General features: G+C 35.1%; 1 protein-coding gene across 1 annotated transcript in view; it reads left to right on the top strand.

Moving 5' to 3' along the window:
• Positions 1 to 664: 664 nt before the first annotated feature.
• ints3 (integrator complex subunit 3) overlaps positions 665 to 23,060 on the top strand; it is a 33,774-nt gene continuing 11,378 nt past the window's right edge. The window contains exons 1-20 of the mRNA NM_001044932.1: positions 665 to 1,012; positions 1,512 to 1,595; positions 3,281 to 3,364; positions 4,272 to 4,385; positions 6,537 to 6,621; positions 6,724 to 6,790; positions 6,915 to 7,056; positions 14,201 to 14,330; positions 14,418 to 14,515; positions 14,596 to 14,787; positions 14,921 to 15,008; positions 15,151 to 15,230; positions 17,553 to 17,644; positions 17,744 to 17,850; positions 20,059 to 20,178; positions 20,381 to 20,510; positions 20,597 to 20,651; positions 20,733 to 20,836; positions 21,006 to 21,170; positions 22,800 to 22,953. Coding sequence (NP_001038397.1) covers positions 929 to 1,012; positions 1,512 to 1,595; positions 3,281 to 3,364; positions 4,272 to 4,385; positions 6,537 to 6,621; positions 6,724 to 6,790; positions 6,915 to 7,056; positions 14,201 to 14,330; positions 14,418 to 14,515; positions 14,596 to 14,787; positions 14,921 to 15,008; positions 15,151 to 15,230; positions 17,553 to 17,644; positions 17,744 to 17,850; positions 20,059 to 20,178; positions 20,381 to 20,510; positions 20,597 to 20,651; positions 20,733 to 20,836; positions 21,006 to 21,170; positions 22,800 to 22,953 — 2,175 coding nt within the window. The 5' untranslated portion in view covers positions 665 to 928. The remainder of the gene's footprint in view (positions 1,013 to 1,511; positions 1,596 to 3,280; positions 3,365 to 4,271; positions 4,386 to 6,536; positions 6,622 to 6,723; positions 6,791 to 6,914; positions 7,057 to 14,200; positions 14,331 to 14,417; positions 14,516 to 14,595; positions 14,788 to 14,920; positions 15,009 to 15,150; positions 15,231 to 17,552; positions 17,645 to 17,743; positions 17,851 to 20,058; positions 20,179 to 20,380; positions 20,511 to 20,596; positions 20,652 to 20,732; positions 20,837 to 21,005; positions 21,171 to 22,799; positions 22,954 to 23,060) is intronic.

Consider the following 23,060-nt stretch of genomic DNA (forward strand, 5'->3'; position numbering starts at 1 on the left):
ATGTAGTCGTTATAAAATAATTATAATTGATTCTATATTTAAATTAAATGTATTAGTTAAAATAAGTTAAGCAGCTTCAGTGGGCCTAATATCTATTTTAAACAATAGCCTATCAAACATAAATCCATATGCATATGAATATTGTTATTATTATTACTATTTTATTTGCCTTTCTTTAGAAATCTGTGGTATACAGTTTAGAATTAACTGTGTTAATAATACCACAATTGTTAGTTACGATAATAAAATTGATGTAACAACTATAAATAGTCGTCTAGACTACAAATGATTGTAATTTATCCTGATTTTATTATTAATGTGTACATTTTATAATAAGAATATATGAAAAGTATTTGAATAACATTGCTTGCTATTTAGGAGTCCCCGTGCGATTAAATGCCCGTTGCATAGATATTTACAAGTCTATATCGTTTTTCTCCAGGTTCTAGATGCTACATGCTGTCCTCATTGTTTACTGAGTCTGTCTGAGTTTGTTTCCACATGTTTATACAGAAGCGGCGTTCATGTCAAGTTGCACGGGCTTCTTTTTTGTCTAACGGGTCTCGCTGACAGAGCCGTTCCTGTGATTGGTCAAAGACCACGTCAATCTAAATACCCCGCACGCGATTGGTATAAATGAGTCGTATCGCTCCGCCTTTCCTCCGCGATCGGAACACTTCCGCTAGGCCACCATGCCCTGCGGAAGTTGAATTGTTACAGTCGGACACTGTGGAAACACTGGAGTGGTAGCGCGAAGGTGGCGAAATAAGAGTCGTAAACACACTGTGGGCGCCTAGGACTGGGCGGAGAGAGGGTTAACCATTTCATAAGCCCCACAGACCCACCTAAACATTGAGAGAAGGGGTTCAAACAGCGCCCTAAACCCCCGTCTGGTCCCGTGTGTGTGGGCGCAGCGAGGCGGGAGGAGATGGAGCCCTCGCCGGCTAAGGGTAAAGCGCAGGGTCGCCTTCTGGTGTCCACCAGCCTGGACGCCAAAGATGAGCTGGAGGAGGTAGGGATCGACTCATTCCCATCGGCCATCACCATACATGTGTCAGTTCGTCCTTCACAACACACACTTGCGAAGAAAAACATGCCGAAAACTAAGTGCAATAACAAAAGGGACAGCCCGAATGGAGAAGTTGACACTATCAGACTTGTAAGATCAGTCAGAACTGGGAGCATAGTTGCAGGAATGCCCATTGTAGCCTTTTAATACCACATAAGATCAGTTAAATGGAAACAGAGGAGCTGTGGAAGCGGTGTAAACATGATGTGTGCTGATGTTATCATGTCGTACATGTAGAATATGACAGCTGATGGAGTCACTGACTGTGCATCTGCCTGAAAAGCTATTAAACTGTTAGAAAGTCATGTCCTTACTGTGGGCTTAGGGTTTTTATGCATGATTTGGTGAGATCTGCAGTGTTATTTTTTGGCATGAAATGCATGTTTGCACATATTTTTCTCTGTAATGTGCTCACCTGTGTTTGTGTGTGTGTGTCTTTCAGCGCTTGGAGAGGTGTATGAGCATCACCACATCTATAACCAATGGACTGTCAGAGCGGGAAGCTAATGATGCCCTCACTGCTCATGTGAGTGTTTATCAATCATACTTTCTTATAAAACACATCATAAACACCTGGAAATAAATTAGAATTTTACATGAGACTCCTTTTGTTTAGAATTATGCATTTTATGTATAAAGGACTTTTCTCAAACAGATCAAACAAATGACACTTTAAAAAAATCTGAATACAATACCAAATTATAAATATCAATGAATATTCAACATTTTAAATTGTTTTAGTATATCTATTAGGACAACTTTTGAAACAACCCAGTGTTGGTAAATGTGATGTTAGTAAAATGCTGAAATGACATTTCTGAAGAATAGTTTTTTTGTTTATAATTTATTTGACTGCTCTGAAAATATTTAATAACCTACTTTTAGGTATGTTTGATTTCAAATAGAGAAAACCTTTTGTTCATAAAACTTACTATATCTGCATGTTCGTGTTGTCAACATGTGTATAAAAAGTACTATAACTCTATTGCTTGACACAGAATGCAGACTTAATTTAATCAGTAGTTTACCATATTTAGAATATAATTGTGATTGTGATGATTTCTAAATGTTTTTTAACTTATTTGGTCACAAATACAATGGTGACAGTAATAGTGTAAAATATTTTACTAATTAAAATAACTGATTTACTTTAATACTTTATTTACTTTAAATAAAGTGAAATACTTTAATAAATGATAAAAATGTAACAATCTCTCAGAAATTATTTTATATTCTGATTTGAAGCTTAAAACCTTTTCTAAATATCGAATATATTTTAAACAAATAGATTCTAGATGAAAGCAAGTATTACTTAAATAAAAATCTGCAATTATAGTTAGTCATAGCTTTTGAAGTTCTAAAACAATGTGAATTTGTGTCCTGGTAAATTTTTCCAACCAAAAATAAGGACATTAGATTTTTACAGAAGACTCAAAGTAAAATGTAATTTTGTGTTAAAATTGATTGAACACTAGTTTATATATCAAAAAATCTATCCAGGTATATTTAGAACAATAATTGTTGAAAGATTATATCTAAAGATTACTATGTAGCCAAGAAACACTAATTAGTTGTAATTTACATATGATACATTTAGTATGATCACTTCCTCTATATATTTTAACAAGTACTTTCTAGAATGAGTATGCTGCTTTGTTTTTACATAGAATGCTAAATAAAGATGGAGCATTTTTCTATTTCTTTCTTCCTTTTTTTTTTTGCACAAGTTGTTTGGAACCTTAAAATTATTATATATATTCTATGTATATTAATACTACACTTTTGTTGATATAATGTGGCCCAAAAGTGGGACGTTTCGTCTTTGACCTATACGCTGCATGCAGCTGTTTAAAAATAGTACGGGAAACAGCGGCCATTATATAATGATAAAGTTTCAAACAGTAGTATGCTGCATTAGATTTAGCCTAGAGCTTATTAGACAGAAGAACGACATGACCTTTAGCCATGGCTTACTGGATAATGAATTTGAGCCATGATGCTCATTTGAGGTACATAAGTTCCGATTAAACATATAACTTGCTATTGCCCTGATATCTTCTACTCAAAATCCAATCAATAAAATGTGGCTGAAAACTACTTGATAAAATTCTACATGCATTGACTTTTTCAAACCATTGTCGATGATGATGATGATGATGATGATGATGATGAAGCTTTTTTTATTAAAACATTTGCTGATTGTGTGTGCAGGTGTGTAAGGGTCCACAGCAGCATGAGGAGGTGTGTCTGGGTCTCTTCACACTTCTTCTCACAGAGCCTCCACAAGCACAGCGGGTATGCTCATGACATTTGAATCACATACATGCAATAAAAGCACTTCCCACTATTAAAGTCCGTGTTAACTTGATCGATTGTACCAACTTTACTAGTATTCAGTGGTCTTGTTTTTAGTGCTATTTCTCACAGTGTCATTCAGCAAACAAACAGAATGTTCAAAATCTGCGAAAAAGCATAATGTACAATTTGTGCTTTGCTATGGCACATTGTTATGGTTTAGGTCAGGGGTCACCAAACTTGTTCCTGGAGGACCGGTGTCCTGCAGATTTTAGCTCCAACGCTAATCAAACACACCTGAACAAGCTTATCAAGGTCTTACTAGGTATACCTGAAACACCCAGGCAGGTGTGTTGATGCAAGTTGGAGCTAAACCCTCCAGGGACACCGGCCCTCCAGGATTGAGATTGGTGACCCCTGCTTTAAGTGTAAAATTAATCTATATAAGTTGATCCACTTGATTTTTTTTTTTTTTGTATTGGTAATGATCTTCAATGAAAGACTGACCCCATGCTTTTGCGTTTGGAGTGATGGTCCTTCTTTGTTTATGTCAGCCACATTATTTTTAACCATGCCCGACATGTGAGTGATGTGCAAAGAAAGCCCCGTCACCTAATCAGTATTCTGTTTCAGTTTAAAGTACATCAATATACTGAAATAAAAGTCTTCCAGTTCACACAGACTTTAAGGATCTTCTGAACAAGCTGTTACACTAATAAAGGAATGTTATTCCAGAGTGGAAGCAAATTTTCAGATTTGATTAAAAATAATCAGTTTTTTTTTCTGTGAATTAACTTGATTAACACTGACCACTTGTTCACCTCAAGAATGTCAGTGTGTGCTAATAACATAAACCATGTCTGTTTTGATTCCTATGATGACTTTATTATGGTGTTGTGTTCTGCAGTGCTACAGGGACCTGACGTTGGTGAATCGTGACGGCATGAACGTGGTGCTCATGAAAATCAATCAGATCCTCATGGAGAAGTTTCTTAAGTTGCAGGATGTGTGCCGTACACAGGTGGGTTCCAGTCTGATGTCATTTGCACTGATTGAGATAAAAGGAGCTGGCTTTCGAAATTGCTTGAATTTGATTGGTCAGTTGGATTTGTGTTTAAAGAGCCTACGTATGTTATTTTTCACTTATGTGTCAAGGAGCTGTGTGATAGTGCAAAAGACTTATTAAAAATAGATATACAACTAAACTAATGAACTTTGTGGGTAATGATAAATCTGTCAGGGTTTATATGAAACTTACTTGATGTAGATTGTTTATTACCTTTTTGTACCATTACAAAATGTATTCCTATTTTAAATTGGCTTTTATATGACATCTCTAATAGTGACATTTTCAAACAATGATATATGAGTGTGTATGTAGGTAAGGACTGTAAGATATTAATTTATATATAAATTTATACGTATATATATATATATATATATATATATATATATATATATATATATATATCAATCAAATAAATAATCAAAATAACACTAAACAGTCTTAATTGTATAAACAAATCAATAAAATTCATGTGTTCTGAACTGTGGCTTCTGGGCAGCTATAATCCAGACTCAATATTGCATAACCTATGATGTGACTATTGCAGATGTGCACATTGCTATATTGATTCTGAAACTGTTTATTCTGTAGTCCATACATATTGTCATTTTAATACTAAGAGCCTACTCCGCACTGACAGGCCAGTCTGTTGTGTCTGGTCTAGTGCTTATAACACATGAATATGTGAATAAATCTGATGTCTGAATTTTAGCTCTTATGCTTCCTCAGCACCTATAACCACAGTGATATGAACTGTAATGATGGCAGAGTTTTTTCCCTATAAGTTCAATCCTATATGTTTGAGGGTCAAAGTAGACGTTGGCATTATGCAAATTTGCTATCACCAAGAACGATTCTGGAAGGAATTATGGAATCAGGATTTTAACCATAATTTCAAAATAGGGGGTGAAATGGTAAAAATTTGATTACAAACCGGAGAAAGGAAGAAAATGACATTCTGTACTGTATAATGCACATTTCATTTTGCTCTCCAAGAAAAAAATAATTTAGTTTAAAAATGTAATCTTTTAAAGCAGCTGTGACCAACCCTGTTCCTGGCGATTGACCTTCCTACAGATTTCAGTTGTAACCCATATTAAACACACCTGCCTGTAATTATCAAGTGCTGTTCAGGTCCTAACTAATTGGTTCAGGTGTGTTTGATCTGGGTTGGAGCTGAACTTTGCAGGAAGACTATCTCCAGGAACAGGGTTCAGCACAGCTGTTTTAGAGGTACATCAGCATGTATGCATTTAATATATTATTTTTCACAAAAAGCTTCACAATTGAACTTTTTATAGTTAATAATGGTAGTCTAATTTACTTTTATGTAACCATTGTTAAAAGATAAGATGTCCTTTTGACGGTACTACCCCAGTGACAAGCTGTTGTACCACTGCGGTTTATTACAAATATTTTATTACAATACATAGTTGACATTTGTTGAAAATGTGTTTTGTGTATATACAATGTACAGTAAATGGCACACAGGAAATAAATCACACAGGAAAATACACTTTTCTTTTTTTTTTTGTAATGCAGACCACAATTTTTTAAATAATTTTTTAAGTAATTCAGACCACATGCCACTCTATGTTTCTTGACTTATTTATATATAAGTAGTTAAGAACTTTTTGCAGATTTGAACTCATCTCCATCTCCAATATCTATTAACAGTGAATAAAGCACAGGTGCAAGGTAGGGCATGACTGACTTAGTCATGAGTAACTGATTGTCATGGAAACGTGAATGTCATGTAGAGACTCTTTTTGAATTTTAAATCATTCTGCATTTATATATGTTTCTTCAAGAAAACCTCAGCATAACATGATCATGAACTGTCTGATAACAAAATACGGGAGAGGAATTGATCTTTTGTTTAAAAAAAAAAAATAAGGGACATGTCCCCCAAATATTCCATATACTATTGAATTACTAATTTATTGTTTTAGGCAGTTCAAAACTACTTTTGGGAGTTGGTAACTTTTTTAAATTGTGTACTTTGATCTGTAAAACTTTTACATTCACGAAACCGCTTCATTGGACACTGCATGAAATGCAACATCCTAAACAGCATAATAACATTTGTCTTCTATGTGTGGGCAGCTGGTGTGGTTGGTTAGAGAACTGGTGAAGAGTGGAGTCATTGGAGCAGATGGAGTCCTCATGACGCTCATGAAACAGATCGCTGGTACGTTCACACACAACTGCCAATCATGCTATATACTTACAACGTATTCCTAAATGTGTGTGTGTGTGTGTGTTTGTGTGTCTAACCTACGTCACTCTGCAGGGGGAGACATTTCCAGCAAAAACCTGTGGTTGGCAGAGAATGTGTTGGACATCTTAGTGGACCAGAGGTGAGAAGTTGAGTCAAACTGCATGTAATGTGACTGCTGCACTGTAGGAGTAAACTACGTCCATGCAAATCGACCAGTGTGAGCTTATTATTCAGTCTGGTGAATGTGTCTGTGTGATGGACAGGGAGTGGGTGCTGAAGAGCGGGATGTTAGTGGCCATGTCTTTGTACACGTACCTGCGGCTCATAGTGGACCATGGTACGACAAGCCTGCTGCCCCTCAGACAAAGAGAGGTGGACTTCTGCATCGGGCTGCTCCGAGAGAGGGTGAGTACAGTGATGTCTTAAAACAATGTGCCCATATTCTCTGTTTCTTTTAAATAAATAAAATGCACTTATAGGATCATTTTTAATTAATTATCTGTGTGAATGAGTTTATGCAATAAAGCCTACTGCATCATATTTAATGAGCAATTTTCTAAATAATACCAAGATTACTCTTTTCTGAAACAAATGCACAATCTCTTACATTCCTTCTGTCATCTTATTTATAGTTCATGCATATTTAGCAAGTAGCAAAAGCTTTTTAGGGTGTTTTCACACATGGCTTGTTTTGATCATTTTGTTTTGGTATCTGATGATTTTTTTCACATAGTTCAGTCAATTTTGGCATTTCCGAACAGCAGGCACACTCTGATGTACAACAAAATCATCAGTCTGAAAAATTTAAGTGATTTATTTAACCTATCCTTTTTTATTTTATAATATACAAACCCAAATCAGAAAAAGGAATGCATGTTTATTTGTATATTATTTTGGGGAAAAACAATAAAAAGCATGAGGAACACAATAAATAATGTTTGTTGTATTGTCTGCAACGAAATACAAGTCAAAGTACATTTAGAAATAATCAAGATTTTTTTTTTTTTCAATTTGTCCCAACTTTTTCGGATTTGGGGATGTATAATAAGCTGGGCCAGACAGAATCTGCAGAAATTGTTATGCTATTTCTGCACAGATTTTTGTTCTAAATCTCAGATTAATGCAAAAGGATTTTCAATGTATAGTAACTAAAACTTAGCACATAAATCCAAAAAAAAAAAAGTATTGTTTTTGTAGGGCTGGGCGAATAATCGAAAAGTAATCGAAATCAACATTCAGAACCTATAATTTGTTAATTTTTCCAGGTAAATATTTCAATTACTTTCCCATGTGGCCCCGCTCTGTTAAGGCTGATTTATACTTTTACGTCAAATGCACGGGTATGGTCTGGCAAAGTACCTTTGCACAGTAACATACCTGCACACCTCTCAAAACGTCACATGTTTGCACTACATTGACGATGATTGGAAGCTGCGCCAGAGATGCCGTGAGACAGCATATTTTCCATTACAATAAAATTAATATTTACATGAAAATATTTGTTTACAGAAGATTCAAGAAATGCACTATTTAAAATAATATTTACAGGATATACAAGAGTTATTTTATATACAAGAGATACTGCTTATTTTCTACTTTTAATATGAAAAACATTTAATTAAATGTATTTTGTTTCCAAAAGTGCTACTTATTTATTTTCACTTTTATAAGAAAAAAATGACAGTTGGTTTTAGGCAAAGTGTGTTTTAATTTCAGTTGTTTATTGTTGATGTTCAATAAATAATCATAGATGGTAAATTATTTTAAATCTCCTTCAGTTATTTTAAAATCAAGTAAAGCACCCTTCATTAAAATCTCTCACTTGTCATATGTGAGCATATTAACTGTACAAAACTTGTCAGTGAACAACTAGCAAAAACATAAATTAAATCAATAAAATAATCATTCATTAATTATAATCAGGTTAAAATGTTCAATTAATCAAGATTTTGATTTTAGGCCAAATCGTCCAACCCTAATTTTTTGTTACTTTTGTTTAAGATTTAGTCTTACTTTTGTCTAACAATGCAGGTCCCATTAAAACCACTTCTTTGGTAAACAAAGTCTTATATAATATGTCCACTAAAAGACAGAAGTTTTTCTTCATAAACCGTATTAAACTTAAATCATATTAACATGCATATTATGCAATGAAATTACTGATTTTAATATAAAAACTGAATGAATAAATATTTACACACACTTACTGGGCTAAGGGCAAACTTGATGGCTTAAAAAATCAGTGGTTTTCCCTGTGCACAGATTCAGTGTGGGCCTAATGTTGAGTTAATATTAGGAAAGCAATGTGTGAAAAGCATTAATGTTTGTTGTGCTCCTCAAAAAGAATTCTTGCAGGGTGTCCGCAGGGTCTTAAAAAGTCTTAATGTCTTAAATATCAAAAGCTAAATATTAGGCCTTGAAAAATCTTAAATGTACTAAAATGTTGTGTTGTAGGTCTTAAATCTTTTTAAACAGGTCTTAATTTTCATTTGTTCATGTATAGCTACCGAATCTGGCCATTAACACCCATACAATCACCAACAATTAATCTCAATAAAACTTAAACTTTGTATTTAAAAATAGCATTTACAGTAACATTTGCTCAAAAGTTCTTCATGTATTTACTACTGAGGATACTGACCTGATGGAAATTTGTTATTATTAAATTTTTATTAGTGTGAAGAAAAGTAATTGACAGCTATTTTTTCTTCTATTCTTGGTAAGGGTTATTGGGTTTGTGAATGGATATATTTGAAAAGTAATTATAAATATTCAAACAAAATCATTTTTATTGTGTTATTAAATGTAATAATTTTTAATCATTATTTTATAGGGCAAGTGAAAATCTTTTGTAACGTGGGTATTAAAAAACAAATCCTTCAATTTTATTCACAATGGTCTTAATGTCTTTAAAAGTCTTAAAGAGCCCATATTATGGGTTTTTGAAAATTCCCCTCCATGTAGTGTGTAACACAGCTCTAAGTGAAGTGAAGTATCCAGCTAAGGCTTAAATCTGTAAGAATACAGTGTTTAAAACGGTTGATTCATCTATAAAAGAGTCGACTCATAGTGCTTCAAACGAGTCGCCTTGATACCGAGTCATTAGGTGTTTCGCCATGACGTACGAACGAAACCAAGTTATTCACGTGCACGCGCAAACCCGGGAGATTTCAAACCTGAGGCCCCGCCCTCTGATGCAGAAACCCAGACACACACACCCACAAACACGCACACAAACATGCCGGTCGATTGAAGTCACACTGCAGATGGACATTATCGATTCTCTACCCAGAGATGAAACCTCAGCATTATAACCAAGCAGTTGAAAACTTCTGGAAACTACAGGCTACAAAGAATACTTCATCTGCGTTTGTTAAAGTAAGGATCAGTAAAGATTAACTTACTAATGGACGTCAGGATGAGTTTCTTCCTCCATTTCTCAAATGTAAGTACATGCGATTAAAGTTGCCTCGTTGACTCTAGCTTGCAAATGTATTTAGTTGTGATTTGTTACTTGTAACCGAGTGTACTGTATCAGGTTAACTGGCTATATTCTCTTATCGCGTGCAAAGTCACGTTAAAAACGCGACGCGTGCTGTTTGTTTACAGAGCTCCGTGGTAGAGGTCTGCATTCCCGCGGCTGTCCCCGCGCCAGATTTCTGCGGCGCGGGAATAAATTTCCGAATCAATCGCGGGAGCGGTCGGTAACAGGTTTAATTTGGGACGGGAGCGGGCTGTCTAGCAATATCGTGGATATTGCCATGCGAATGAGACAGAGCTTTGCCTGCCTGTGTGTCTGCTTGGCGCTTGTGTGTATGTGTTAGTGCGCGCATATGAGAGAGAAAGAGAGAGAGAGCTCTGTCTGGCTGTCTCTGGACTGTTTAGCTGGGTGATTTTCGGTTATTTCTCCCCCGCTCTTTAGCGGGATCGGGTGCGGCGGGCAGAAAACGGGGCGGTTCGGGCACCGGGACAAGAAATTCTAAATATAAGCGGGAGCGGTCGGGTTCAGGCTAAAACCTGGCGGGTGCGGGCGGAAGCGGGAGCGTTGTCGTCCAGAGGTGTGTGTGTGTGTGTGTGGCAGCTAAAATCCATGCCTACACTATGGAGCGTGTATGAACTGTGATTACTTTAATATTGCTGATTAGCTATTGGGCATTTCATTCTCTGACTGAAGGCAGTCGACCAATCGTGACAGACTGTCATCGGTCCAATCAGCGCAGATTAGCTTCGCGCTAAGGAGGGGTTTGGGAACAAATGAATCACTGGACGATTCATACAGGAGTCGCTGGGATAATTAGGTAAAAATAAATGCAGATTATAAGACCATGAAAGTGTTTTTTGACTTTGCATGCATATTAGACTGTTGTTGGAGACCCTTACAACCAAGATATGACCCTATTTCATGTATAATATGGGCTCTTTAAATTTAACTTGGTGAAATCTACAGAATCCCTGCCTTGGATAACCTGAAGAAAACATATAATTTATACAAAACATATAAAATACTCACAAAGACTATTCATCCTCAAAATAGTAAAAAAGACTGTGGCAGCTACAGAGAAAGCACCAATAAGCCAGTGAACATGAACAGGGCAACTCGGACCAATAGGAGGACAGTTTACTAGTGCACAGAAATAAAGTATGGTTTGTTTATTAATGTAACCTTATGATAGCAAACTAAACCAAAAAGAAGTTGAAACATTGCAACTGTTTTAGTTGTTAGAATCATTTCAAGATAAGCATTAGTGGTCTGAAGTGACTTAGCTCATGACATATTTAATTTGTCTGATTTTACATGGTTAAACAAGATAGTGGAGAAAAACTGGCCAAGATTTGCACTCATTGACATGGATTTTTGACTATCTGCACACATGCTTTGAGCCATGATCCAATACTTGATTACCAACATTTTCAAATTCACCATATCTAGTAAAAGATAAAAGAAAGGGCCTGAATTAAAATATAAAAAAAGAAATATAAATAGTTTTTTCATTGTCGACTAATTTGGAGAACTCTCCCTCTGGAGCTGGCTGAGGTGAAGTGTCTTGCTCAAGGGCACTAAAGCAGGATTGTGATGTCTTTATCTGGGTCAGCACTTCCCAAGAGAACACTTGGGATTTAGCTTGTGACTTGGGCTTGAACCAGCTGTGATTAAATTAGGCTGCCAGCAATTATTCAACAGATTTAAAGACAACATTGAATCGAAATTGACCTTGCAAATCTTATGTAAATGTTCTTGGTCTTTTTGCGCCCTAGTGCTTCGTGCAATCATTACGATAATTAAGTAAACAGCCACGTATTTATTTTCATCCATTTTGTTGGAAAATATGTTCTAAATTCTCCCTAATATTCTACATCAAACAGTGAGCAGATTGAAGGCTGTAAAATGCTAATATACATTTTGGTCTGTGCTGAATATCAGGGAAACTGTATAGGCAGCAGAACCACTTTGACTGGAAAAATAAAGTACACTGACAAAAAAATGGTTCATTGGATTTACTAAATTTTTTAAGGTAAGTTTTTGCAAACTATATGGGCTGAATTTAAACAAACAAATGAAGTTGAACGTTATTAAATTTAATTTGTTTGTTTAAATTCAGCCCATTTAAATTGACCTTACCTTAAATTGTGTAAATCCAAGGAATCATTTCAGTGTACACCTTGAGAATTAAAGCTATTTCAATGAAAACATGATATGCAAGTTAACAAATAAAATACTTTAAGCTCTCTTCAAAAGTTTGAAGTCCTTTATCATTTCAAATTAGTTCAGTTGACTTGTTTTACTGGTACCCATAGGTAGATTTTTTTGCAGCAGCAGCAGTTTGGCATTTGATACAATCAAATCACATATACACATACGCTTATACAAAAATTACATTAAATGACATATCAAGACATATCAACTTTTTATAATATTACAGTTTATTCAGAGCAACAATTGATGATGCTCTAAAGCTATTCCTGTAACATTTTGCTTACTAAAAAAGCATCTGAAACCTAGGTTAAACTTTTCAAACAGTTTGAAAGCTACAGCTACAAATGTTCTGGGCAATCCATAAAAGCCACCTACTATAAAGGGTTTCAATACTCAACTGTGATTCAACAATTAACCTGCTAGACCACCTCATAATCTGGCTCAGTCTATTCCTGTTTCCCCTACCAAAGTATACACTGTTCAGCATATATAACACCCCTCACAGATCGCACATTTAAATTTATATTTTCTAATGGATGCTTTACAATATCATATTTGTGCATATACATTAGTTTAGTCAATACTGAAGCCAAATCTGGAGCTTATCTAACTAAATAACTTACAATAATGATTAACAAATTAGTACACCCAAATTTATGTTAGGGAAAAATATGATTTTTTTTTAAATGGCAAAAATCAAGAGAAACAAAAAATATATACAATTTAGTTGAAATGTAGTTCGTAATTTTCTTTTTGCAATGAATTTAAATGGATTCTTTCCCTTTCTAAAGATGTTCTATGACTAAAATTATTTTAATAAATATGTCAGTTTAATAAATCTGTTTTGTTTAAATGCACTAATATATATATTACCTATATTCACTGAAAAATTGATAAAAATATTCATTTTTCAAATGGGGTGTACTCAATTATGCTGAGCACTATATTAGTAAAGTTATTTGATCAAAAAATGCAATGCTTTTGTGAAGTATTACTGATATCAAACTCTTTATTGTCCTTTTTAAATTTATTTTTTAATTCTTATTTTTATCATTTCTTCAGTCTTCAGCATCATATGATCCTTCAAAAATCAAACTCTCTAAAAATACTCTATGAAACAATCTAGAACATTTCGTATTAGTGTTGAAAATGATTCTTGCGTAATATTTTTTTGGAAATTATTGCTTTTTTATTCTTTTACATATAAAAGTTATTGTATAAATAAACAAGGATTTATTTTAAATTGAAATCAATTATAACTAGTATCTTTCACTTTTGATCAAATTAATTTATAATAACCAGTTTTATCAGAAGCCAGTCCTGTTCCATCTACTCCATATCAAATGTATACGTAAACATTAGAGCTGGCGATTTGGCCTAAAATAAAAATTTCCATTAATTGAACACTTTAACATGAATATGATTAGTGAATAATACTTTCATTTATTTATTTTTTGCCCTCCCTGCGCTGCCCACACTCATCAACGCTACCAAACTGACCAATCACAGAGCTTGCGCCATGTGTCATGTCGTGATGTGTAGTTACATGTTTTTGAGAGGTCAGTATCGGTGTCAGTCACAGCGAGTGGTGTGCGATGTGAAGTGTAAACAAAGTGGGGTCACGTTAATCAACACACGGTAGGGAAAGTAATGGAAAAAATTTACCTAAAAAGAAACTTTGATCGATTATAGGTTCTGAATGTCGATTCCGATCATTATTTTTTTTTTTTTTCGATTAATCACCCAGTCTTAGTAAATGTTTATGTTTAGTTTATACAGACGTTTTGTATGTTTAAAGTGTTCAAGTGTTGTTGTTTTTTTTTTTTTTTTTTTTTTTTTTTTTTTTTTTTATAGTTCATGGAGTGTTTTATCATCGGGAGGGATCTGGTCAGACTCTTACAAAATGTGGCTCGTATTCCTGAGATGGAGTTGGTGTGGCGAGACCTGCTGCACAGTCCTCAAACCCTCAGCCCACAGTTCACAGGTGTGCAAGAGTGCAATTCATAGATGGAATACACACAATTATTAAATATTGAAATATTAAACAAATACTTTTTTTTTTTTCTTTTAGGTATATTGCAGCTCCTTACCTCTAGAACCTCACGAAAGTTTCTGGCCTGTCGACTCACCCCTGACATGGAGACCAAGCTGCTGTTCATGACCTCACGGGTAAAAATGCACACAAAAAAAACTGACACATTAATAATTGTGACTTGTATATCAAACGCTCTTGCTTTCTGTGTTTGCAGGTTAGGTTTGGTCAGCAGAAGCGATATCAGGACTGGTTTCAGCGGCAGTATCTGTCCACAGCTGAGAGCCAATCACTGCGCTGTGACCTCATTCGTTATATATGCGGTGTGGTTCATCCATCTAATGAAGTACTGAGCTCAGATATTTTGCCACGCTGGGCCATCATTGGCTGGCTTCTGACAACCTGCACGGTAGGAGGCTGTTAAAAGCAATTTTGAAAATATGACACCCGCAACTACTCCAGAATCGCTAGAAAGCACATGTTTTTTCTCTATGTTTGGAGTTCATATTAATGCTGAACATCAATCACATCTTTCCATGCAGTCTAATGTTGCTGCATCAAATGCCAAACTGGCCTTGTTCTATGATTGGCTCTTCTTCAACCCAGAGAAAGACAGCATAATGAACATTGGTAAGAGAGCAAGGAAGTCCTTGTCATTTAGCTTTGACTTCCAAAATGGACAAGAATAAACCACCTGTTTAGCCTCAATCCAGATTCTTAATTAGATTATCTTTCTTTCTTTCTTTCTCTATCTATTTCTGTTTTTTTTCAGAGCCAGCCATTTTGGTGATGCATCACTCCATGAAGCCACATCCTGCCATTACAGCCACACTACTGGACTTCATGTGTCGGGTGAGAAACTCATTTTCACTTTTTACAGCTTCTAAGAGCTTGTTAATTTCACTCACATTACTGTGGGCAATGACCACAAAAATAAGATCACCAAAATTGAGCAGTAGCTTTTTTTATGTCCAAACGGTGCAGAATTCATCCATGCATGTTCAAACTTTCATTTATTTTCACTTTTTTTTGGTTAACTAACAATGAGCAGTTAATTTTTTACATATATATTTATTGTCTTTGTTAGCGTTAGTTAATTAAAGTGCAGTTTTGTTTTCTTATTTCATCTTCAGCACATGTTCATTAAAAGTACAGTAGTTGATCTGCCAGCATGCTAACGTTAGCATAATTTTTTAATTTATGTCTCTTCCCTGCCATCCAATGCCACGCTTTCTTAAGTCATGAACGCGCACCGAATAGATGACAATAGACAACCTTATATAACACTAGATCATGTCATTCACCAGTTCGAAAACACTATGGAGACACTTACTCTGTGCAGAGTAGTTGTTGACAGGCCAGCGGGTGCAGGAATTATATTTCCCCAAAACTGGCATTTTATACCTGCACATTTGGACTTTCTCCTGAATATTATTATTTCAGAAAAGTATTTTTGAAGAAGTTTGCAAAATCTAAATAATGAAATCATATAATCAGACAATGACTATATGATACAACATTGTTTACAGTCATGAAGTCACGCTATTTCAGACCCAAAATTCAATGTAACATTAGAGTTGGAGCGTGTCACAGGTTGTCACTGTTCAAAAATAAACTAATGTGCGAATAAAAATCTAACTTTACGTCAGTAAAGCTGGTTAAGCGGAAAAGCACTATTTACTATTTAAATAGTGAAGCACTATTTAAGTTTTGTTATTCAATTAAATAAAAATCAGGTCAGAAAAAAAGGAGTGCTAAAAACAGAAACGCAGTCATGGTTTTACATTACATTTACACTGCCAAGACAACAAATGACTTCATTTTCAATTTTGCTCGCTGATCCTTGAACATCGATTGTTTATCTCCTTTTATACTTGAAGAATTTAATGAATGCTTATGTCTATTTAAATTTAAATAGACATAAACATATATTTAAATATATTATCGATGCCAAAAATGTACTCCATGAAACTTGGAAAAAAGTTAATCTTTCCGTTACCGATTCATAAGATCCATTCATAAAAAAAGAACACAATCTACATACGCCTTGTCTAACTGAAATAGTTTAAAAACACACCTGTCTAAAGGGAATACTTCAGCCATGGCCGTTGTTTTGAATTGCATAACGTTATTTCCCTCCAGCGTGCAAAAGTAATTCCGATATTGACTCAGGATTTAAAAAGTTCTGATTCCACATTTTTGGCAGAAGCCTTTTAAAAAACCATCTTTTTCTTCATGGATACCAGCCTACGTTGGTCTCTCAGAAAGAAGTTCAGGTTGATGCTTAGTTTGCTTCATGTCACTTACTCTGTCAGTTGCAGATCCATACTTCAAGTGCACATGCAAATGTCGAATCTGTCTGCGTGTACAGGCTGCGCAGAAATACACATTTAAATTAGATGACAGTTTGAGTTACCTGTAATATTTGAGTTATTTGTCTGCCCAATGATTTTAATTGGATGAACATTTTTTTAGTGTTATGCCTCGCCCAGAATATAAAAATACATATAATACATTTAGATCATTTATTTTAGCCAGTACTATCAGAATGTGAAGAGACTTTTAACCAGCACAACAAAACCATTTTCTGAAGACAATGACCTACTGCACCTTTAAATAATGTGAGCAGATACAGCATTTGATTTTTAATAATACATTTAGTAAATTAGTAAATTAAATCTGTTTTCCCAAAATTCTGAATAATTTTGCAAAATTTTCCTGAATATCTTTTCCTATTTTTTAAATTGTAATGTTTACAATAATTTTGATAAGTCAGAAATCATACTTAATAACATTTAATAGATTTTAACAAAATAAAAGTTAAAAGTGTAAAATTAAGTTTTATTCTTTCATTTAGGAAAGAACCGGTGTGTGTTTGTGTGTGTGCATATGTGCATGTGTAAATATAATTGATTAATGTTGTAATTATGATTACTACTTTGAGAAACACATTTCACATTAAACAGCTAATTCTGTTTTTACGACTTGATTCCACCCACATTTTCCACATCACAGAAGTCACAGGGCCAGTCTAGTCCTGTCAAAAAAGTTACACCCTACATTCTTTTCTACTGTATATTTTGTTTGACTCAGAAATAAGTAACCTAATTCAAAGTGTGTTATGAATAGCAGCTATTGTTTTAAAGTCTCACCTGCTCTCATATTCTCATTCAGATCATCCCACACTTTTTCCCACCTCTTGAGGGTCAAGTGCGACAGGGCGTCTTCAACTCTCTCAACTTCATCATGGAGAAGAGAGTTCTGGCGTGAGTATAACACACACTCTATCACGAACAGCAGTCGTGTGTCCCTGCTGGTAGAGAGACTTTCTATATGATTATCCTGAATTGCTCTTGCTCTCTCAGTCATCTAGCACCTCTGTTTGACAACCCTAAACTGGACCGTGAGCTGCGGTCTATGTTGAGAGAACGTTTCCCTGAGTTCTGCAGTTCCCCCTCACCGCCCACAGAAGGTCAGACCTGCACATCACTGTTTCAGTGAAACATAAAATCCAAATCAATCCACCAGAAGTGTTATACAAAACACACATTCTGGCATGCTTTTCAGTTTGCTGTGATTGAAGATAAGCTGAAATGGTTTCCATACTAGACAATAATGATAGTGTAATATGTTTATTGTTTCATACCAGCAGTGTATTGTATTAGCATGCAGTCGAAAATGTTTGTAGAAGGCTTCTTAAAAGAAACTCTTTTAATAATGAGTTTGACATTTTATTAACAAAACAACATATTTTTAAGGTTAACTAGAAATATTTAGTTTCATTACAATAAAGTTGATATTTTTTTTATTATTGTATTGATTTTTTTTTTTTTTCTAAAATCTAAAAACTGTCCTAGTCTAATTCCGTCATATATTCCAGGTATATTTATTATTCTGAATTTAAAAAATAAATATTTGATATGATTTCAGTTTGACATTAACATTTTGGTCACACTTTACAATAAGGGTTCATAAGTTAATACTTGTAAGTGTATTTACTAGCATGATCTAAGTTTTTTTTTTTATTATTTATTATATTTATTTATACAGGGAAAATTTACAACTTGACATGTTGTGAAAGAGTTAGCTATAAAGCTAATTTACATCTGTAGTCTTTGGGCAGGAAGTTGTAACAAGTTTAACAATATTAGAAATAAGAAATAGTACAATAAACACTTAAAGTACAATACATACAATACTTCATAATCAATAAAATGAAATTAAATCTTATGGACAGTTTTAAAACTATTAAAAGTTGTACTCGCTCTAATATGCACTGGTATTTTATTCAATCTTTCCTGCTCTGACTGAAAAAACTGATTGTCTTTTAACTGAACGATCACCTCTAACCGATGAACTAGTCTGTCTTATTGTCCTTGCAAACAATTACGCATTGTTTGAGAGGTGGTGGTCCAAGATCATTAAATATTTTATACATTAAACACACATCAGCATAAAATAACTAATACAACCTTATTGCAGTGTTACCAGTTTTTTTTATAAAGCTTACATTTTTAAAGATTGCTAACAATTATTTCAGGCACATTTGTGACTAGTAGAATTAAACATTATATCAACATTGAATTTACAAAAAAATTACAAAGCACACCACTAATTGACATTCTTTAAATAGAAAATGTGCAAGTTGAGAAAATGTTATGAAAATGCATATTATGATTTATTTAAAATAATTTAAGTCATCTTGCTTTATGTTAGAATCTATGCTGAAGTAGGGCTGGACGATTCATCAAAAAAATAATCGAAATCGACACTCAAAACCTATAATCAATCATTTTTCCAGGTCCCTTTTTAAAATTACTTTCCTTATAGTGTGTGGAGTCACATGACCCCGCTCGGTCAAAGGCTAATTAATCCTTATTATATTATGATTTACACTTATTATATTATTCTGATATTATACTTTTGCCAAGCACACTATTACGATTCGGCGCAGCCTTCACATACCCGCACACCTCTCAAAAAAATGTAACTACACATCTCAACGACACAAAGCACAAGTTTTGGGATTAGTCAGTTTGGTATCGGTGACCAGGCTGGGTGGCGCAGAGAGTGGCAATGTGAGTGAGTTTAGGCAATGTGTGTTTTTCATTTCAGTTGTTCTGCATTGATGTTCAGTAAATAATCATAGATAATAAATAGTGCATGTTTACTTATTTTAAAATCAAGTAATGCATCCTACATTCAGAAATCTCTCACTTGTAATATGTAAGCATATTTACTGTACAAAACTTGTCAGTGAAGTATGAGGGCAGAAACATCAAATAAATCAATAAAATAATACTTCATTAATCGCAATCAAGTTAAAATGTCTTAAATAATCAATTAATAGAGATTTTGGTTTTAGGCCAAATCGCCCAGCCCCATGCTGAAGCCTTCTACTGGTTTAGAGCCACTAGTTAAGTGTGCCATGTAGATATAAAATATAGCCACAATTACAATAATATATAACGAGTTATAATCTCATTGCAGCTAGGAGGGTATCCACTGCGTAAAATGTATGCTGGATAAGTTGGTGGATCATTCCGCTGTGGCGACCCCAGATTAATAAAGGGACTAAGCCATAAAGAAAAAGAATGAATGAAGTTATGATCTCAACAAGTTAGTGTTGTGAAATTTTGCTAAAAGTGTTGCATTTTATTTTTCCCTCTACGTTTTGTAGTAAAAATGGAGGAATCTGTTCCTTTGGAGATGGATAATCATGTACTTGATAAGGAGGATGGTTGCTATGACAACACAGATGCTACCTTCAGTGACGATGAGGAGGAGCTGAACAACAAGGGTAAGATGCTTGCGGTAATGGTAACAACAAATGAACTTTAGACCAGCCAATTAAATAGAAGAGCACTATTTCAGCTGAGCCCATGTGCCCTGCTTTGTTGTTCAGGATCTAGATCAGTGAGTCTGGCTTAGAATGATGACCCACTTCTGTATTTTCAGCTCATTTCAGTGCCATCATGTTATGAACTCTTGTTTATCCCAAGGTAAAAAACGAGAGTTCAGATTTCATCAGCTCAAAGAAACGTACATTGACGAACCTTCTGACATCACTCCATTTGTTGATCAATTGGACGAGGCACTTAAAGAAAGGGTCCTGCAGCTGCAGAAGGGGAGGTGAGACACAGGATTAATGATAGTATTGTAGTTGTATGAAGGCCTCTATTGCTTAAGCCTGATTTGTGCTGGTCTTTCTCTCTCAGTGACACAGAAACACATTGTGAGGTCATGCAGGAAATTGTGGATCTCATTTTAGAGGTGATGTTTGCTCGTTGAAAACATTTTAGTTTGTACTTTCAATATGGCTGGCATACAAATGTATTTTTCTTTTTTATTTAGGAGGACTTTGACTCTGAGCAGATGTCCACTCTGGCTTCCTGTCTGGCTGAACTGTTTAAGAGTCACTTCAGAGGAGATGTGTTGCCTGAGGAGATCACAGAAGAGTATGTTTCTCTCTGACTTCCCGTCTAGTAGGATGTTAACTTTTTGTTTTTGGTTCTTGTCTGCATTGTGTCCTGCTCCTACTTCCCATGTTGCCCCGTTCATTTTTCTTAATGCTGATTAAGGCTAATAGGTTGCTGTGTGTATCTGTGTGTGCGCTTGTGTTTGCAGGTCACTGGAGGAGTCTGTCTGTAAGCCGGTGTGTCTGATCTTCAGGAACTTGTGTCAGATGCAGGAAGACAACAGTGGCTTCTCTGTTCTGCTGGACCTGCTCGCTGAGCTCTACCAGAAACAGCCCAAAATCGGATATCACCTGTTGTACTACCTCAAAGCCAGGTAGACGCAAATGTTTAGTGCTAAGTCTGAAAATGTATAGAATGGGGCCAATTCCAATTAGCTTGGCCAGTCTGTATTATGCCAGGTTTAAAATAGGGGTCTCATAAAATTTGTGTAGAATTTAGCTTATAAAAACTGTTTATAAACTTTCCTAAAAGTAAAGATTTTTTATGAATGAATATGCCTCATATGGTGATTTAAAGTGGTTCAATTAAGTCCGTTTTCAAGTTAAATATATTTACTTAGAGTTTACTTACAGCTGCGCACATCCTCCTGTCAAGTTTTTTATAGAGCCCAACTTTTGTGTGGAAAGTGGCGTACACGCATTTCTGTCCTGGTTTTGTGTGCATGTTACATTTGTAAGTGAGACCCTAGGCCTGTTAAATTCTGCTTTGATTTCAATTTGGCTTTCAGTTATTGGATTTGCAAAGTGCATTGCTATTTTGTCTTGAATCGATTCAGAGCTTAGTTTTTAACAGCAGATGACGGATTTTAACAATGAATGACGACACACACACACACACACACACACACACACACACACACACACACATATATATATATATATATATATATATATATATATATATATAGAGAGAGAGAGAGAGAGAGAGAGAGAGAGAGAGAGAGAGAGAGATAGTTTCAGAGTACTGTGATTAAATGCTGATTAAGCAAATATTAAGCATTAATCATTTAATACTAACACTTGGTGTATGGTTCTCAGGTTCAAATAAAAATGTGATGCGTTACAGCATTAGCAATATTAGGGCTGCATGTTCCTTCATGTTGCGTGAAGTGATGGGTTGTTCTTGAACTATTCGTTAATTTTGAACGAATCTTTTGTATGACTCAAATGATGAGTTCTCTTAGGAAGTGAATCGTTTTTTTGCACATGCACACATTTGTGCAGGTGGAGCTCACATGCAAACTGAAAAGCATGCCAGAATGTGTGTCTTGTAAAACACTTCTGGTGGATTGATTACTGCCCACCCCTACGTCTATTCCTGCGAAAGTATCACCTGCATTTATAGCCAATCCTCATCAGTTATGTGGTTGTCTCACACCCAACACACACATGATAATGCTTATTCGAAATGTGCCCCACTTCCCCCACAACACACACCAGAGCAGTTTAGACCGAGATGGAGGTAGACAGACCAGTGAAGTCAATTGCTAATTATATATAATTTATTGAACACTGCAGTTTAATCTTGGTATTGGTGTTGTAACAGGAACCAGACATTTATTTGATTACTCATTACTGAAGAAAAAAAGTAATTCCCCTAGTAATGATGCTTATTTATTTCACCATTATTCCCATCAGTGGTACCAAAAGCACACATGACCATCTGCTGTTAAAAACAGTAAAAATTCTGAATCCATTCAAGAGGGAATAGTGATGCATTTTGAGGACATCTTAATCGATACAGAATTGTTATTAGAGCTGTGGTGAAAAATTGCTTGAGAAATCAATCTTCGAACGCAGACAATGGTTACTGAAAGCTGGAGATTTGTTGTGTGCCTGATGAAGACATTTAGTCATTTATAGATGGTTGTTCTCCTTTAGTTTGTCCTGAGTTCTGTGCTGTGAAAGCTTGGTGTTTTCATAGTTGACTTTTTTTTTTACAGCAAAGCAGCATCAGGGAAGATGAGCCTGTACGAGTCGTTCGCTCAGGCTACAGCTCTGGGAGACCTGCACACCTGCTTGATGATGGACATGAAGGCCTGTCAGGAGGATGACGTGAGACTACTGTGCTACTTGACCCCCTCCATCTATTCAGAGGTAATTGCTTTTGTGTTTGCAGGGTTTATCAGACAACACTAAACAGTTCAGAGATAAAGCTAGTTATTGATTTTGTTTTTGTTTGTTTGGGTTTGTTTCCTCTGCTA

The sequence above is a fragment of the Danio rerio genome, chromosome 19 (genome assembly GCF_049306965.1).
Source record: "Danio rerio strain Tuebingen ecotype United States chromosome 19, GRCz12tu, whole genome shotgun sequence".
Classification (NCBI taxonomy): domain Eukaryota; kingdom Metazoa; phylum Chordata; class Actinopteri; order Cypriniformes; family Danionidae; genus Danio; species Danio rerio.